The following is a 3499-nucleotide window of genomic DNA, read 5'->3' as shown; positions in this document are numbered from 1 at the left end:
TCGAGGCCAGCCTGGTCTACAAGAGCTAGTTCCAGGACAGGAACCAAAAAAGCTACAGAGAAACCATGTCTCGAAAATCAAAAAAAAAAAAAAAAGAATATAGCAAAAGGCGGTGAAACCCCGCCTCAAAACAACAATGACAAAATACAGATAAAAGGCCAGGTGTGGTGGCGGGTGCACACTTTTAGTCCTAGCACTCAGGGGACGGGGCCAGCCCTGTCTACAGAGGGAGAGCCTGTATCTAAATAAATAAATAAACAAACAAATAAATAAATAGGTTATAATCAAAGATAACATCAAATTGGCTTAACTTTTCTTCCTACTAGTAATGCTTTTACTGTAATCCTAAACTTGGGAGGCCGTGGTCTACATAAAACCAGGGCTACAGAATGGGAACCTGTTTCAACACAAACATAAATAAAATGCTTTTGGAGAAAACCCTCTTACCCCTATTACTAACAGTGAGGTTTACAAGTTAGAAATATGGTAATGACTGTATGCTTAAATATTGAAATGTTTAATGAAAATACTGATAAGGCTTATAAAAAGAAAATGTTAACACAAAACTTGGCCACATCTAGAGACGGGAAAGAAAAACATGTTTGAAATTTGGAGAACTTTTATTTCATCATAACCTAATACTGATAAAAATGACTTGGCAATTTAAAATGGTGACACTAGAGTAACTTGATTATAATAATAAGAGTCTTTACAGGTAGACTAAGGTGATGTTTTGTTGTTTTGACATAATACTTAACAGCTGCAAGTTGCTAGGTTATTGCCGAGCCGTACAGTGGAGAGAAACAAACAGTATAAAGCATTTGCAGATAGGCTAATATTTTATTTCTCCAGTGACAGTTTTTACAGCTGAGTATAAGTTAAAGGCCTGCTTGCACACCAAAGCCAGGTCCTTTGGGTGGTTCGGTCAAAGAGGTAAGGCCTCCAGCTGGCTCACAACAGAAACGCCCACTCCTGAAAAGAAAAGCAAGTAATGATTATTAGTGATTAACATTTACACATTTTCTTAAAAAAAGAACTCTGACCAGGTATGGTGGTACACACCTTTAATCTCAGCACTCTGAAGCAGAGGCAGATAGACCTCTGAATTCAAGGCTAACCTGGTCTATATAGTTAGAGTTCCATGCCAGCCAGGGCAACAAAGTAAGACCCTATCAATAATATAAAAGGAACTTTTCAGCTTTATTGTAATTTTTGGGTACTATCTGTGGTCTATTGCTGATTAAATATCATTATGTGGCATATGGCTGTACATAATTAGTTGAGAAATCAAACTATGTCATATTAGAAGAACCAATTAAAGATCCTGTGATATTCAATACGACAAAAAAGATAGGAAGAATACAAGATTGTTATTTCAAGAAAAGTAACCATTATTTTTTGGAAAAGGTATTTAAACGATTTGTACTAAGAGAAAAAACCAGTAATAAAGCTTACTTTGTATTGGGGTCTGTGACATGGCTTAGTAGAAAAAAGTGATTGCTGCAAATGGTGAGCAACACAAATTCAAAACCTGGAACTCTTGTACAGGTGTAAGGAGAGAACCAACTCCACAAAGTTATCCTCTGACCTCCACATACACACTATACATGAACATAATAATCTTAAAAATATTTTAAATTATCCTGTATTGATTGAAAGGGAAAACTGGATCTTTAGGTGGAAATAAGAAGGAAGCTAACTTCAGATCAATCTTCTAGTAATATGAACTTTTAAGCAACAGACTTCTATTTGCATATGATTCTCTTTCAGTATAAATGTTCTGGTAGATCAGATTATTTTATAAGATTCTTTTCCATATGTGTATGAAATGTATGTGTACCTGGAGGCTCAAGGTCAACGTTAGATGTCTACCTCTATTACTCTCTACCTTACATATAGAGCCAATGTCTCCTGCTGAACTCTCAGCTTGTGTTGTAGCCATGCTGGTCAGTCACCTTGCTCGGGATTCCCTGACTCCTCTTCCCAACAGGGATTGTAGCGTGACCACCATTCCCACTCAGCTTTCATATGTGTTCTAGGATTCTAACACCTATCCTTACGCTTACATGGAAAGAACATTACCAACACTGACCCATCTCCCCAGCCTGATCTTACAGATTTTTAAGAAAAAGTTTATCTTGCCCAGGTGACAACTTTAGATATGTAAATTTCCAGTCAACATTTATGAGAATAAAATTCTTAAAAATTAAGGTTATGATTACTACAGTGTAAGTCACGCTGTCAGAGTTTATTATATATAAGTAAGAGTATACCTTGGCCCAGGTTTTGGAACTTTCCCAGCTCTGAGTTCATCAATAATCTCTTCAATATCCTTGGGTGTTAGGTCCTCCTATAGAAAAATTGAAGCCATTAATGAATTAATGCTATAAAAAAATCTGTAAATCCTTAAAATTAATTCATTTATTTATTTACCAAGATAGCTACAACTGAATAACTTTAATATATAATGTAATACATATCAAGAGCTTTAGCCAAAGAGTCAAAACTACATTTACTTCAAGTGTGGTATGGGAGGTCCTTCTGTGTGTTGCGTTTATTGGTTAATGAGTAAAGAACTGCTTTGGCCTATAGCAAGGCAGAACTTAGCTGGGGTGGGGGAGGAACTAAACTGAATGCTGGGAAAAAGAAGGTGGAATCAGGAGAAGCCATGTAGCCCCATCAGAACGGATGCCGGAATTTTACCCACTAAGCCACAGCCTGTGTCAATACACAAATTAATGAAGATGGGTTAATTTAAGATACGAGTTAGCCAGAAATAGGCTTAGGCTATTGGCCAAACAGTACTGCAAATAATATGGTTTCTGTGTAACTATTTTGGAGCTGAGCACCTGGGAACAAATAAGCGGACTCCTACACAAGTGAAACCTCTGCATTTGAGTTCTGGCCTCACCACTCTCTGCCTCTCTCAAGTTCCTTTACTGATAACTCAATCTGAACTTGTTTTGAGGATTACTTAAGTGGTTTGAATAAGAACAGCACCTCCCCGAAACCCCATATATTTGAATGCTTAGTAACCAGGGAGTGGCATTTTTTGAAGGGATTGGGAGATGGCCTTGATGAAGGAAGTGTGTCATTGGAAGTGGGCTTTGTGATTTCAAAGCTCATGCCAAGCCCAGTGTCAGCCCTCATAGAGCTGCCTGTGGATCAGGATGCAGCTCTCAACTACTTCCCCAGCACAATGCCTGCTGCCAAGCTTCCTGTCATGATAATGGACTAAACCTCTAAAACCAAGCAAGGCCCCAATTAAATGCTTTCTTTTTTATAAGAGTTGCCTTGGTCATGGTATCTCTTCATAGCAATAAGAACAGTGACTAAGACAATAAAAAAACATCAAGTAGAAAAGTGCCAAGGAACAAGAGAATAATTACAAATCCTGGAAGAAACATTACAGTACAATGAATAATTATCACCAATAATTTTAACTGATAAGCAGAGGCCTGAATCAAAAGCTCTAACTACTAACTGAAAAAAAAAGTGC

General features: G+C 37.4%; 1 protein-coding gene across 1 annotated transcript in view; it reads right to left on the bottom strand.

Annotated features, from left to right (window-relative positions):
* Positions 1 to 820: 820 nt before the first annotated feature.
* The window catches only part of Ndufv2 (NADH:ubiquinone oxidoreductase core subunit V2), a 25577-nt gene continuing 22898 nt past the window's right edge, over positions 821 to 3499 (bottom strand). Inside the window, exons 7-8 of the mRNA XM_005361321.3 lie at positions 2274 to 2350; positions 821 to 972 (exon numbers count right to left, since the gene is read on the bottom strand). Of these exons, the coding sequence (XP_005361378.1) occupies positions 879 to 972; positions 2274 to 2350 (171 nt within the window). The 3' untranslated portion in view covers positions 821 to 878. The remainder of the gene's footprint in view (positions 973 to 2273; positions 2351 to 3499) is intronic.

This window comes from Microtus ochrogaster, linkage group LG4 (assembly GCF_000317375.1).
Source record: "Microtus ochrogaster isolate Prairie Vole_2 linkage group LG4, MicOch1.0, whole genome shotgun sequence".
Lineage (NCBI taxonomy): Eukaryota > Metazoa > Chordata > Mammalia > Rodentia > Cricetidae > Microtus > Microtus ochrogaster.
The sequence above is the reverse complement of the archived record's forward strand: the minus strand, read 5'-3'. Positions and strand labels throughout refer to the sequence as shown.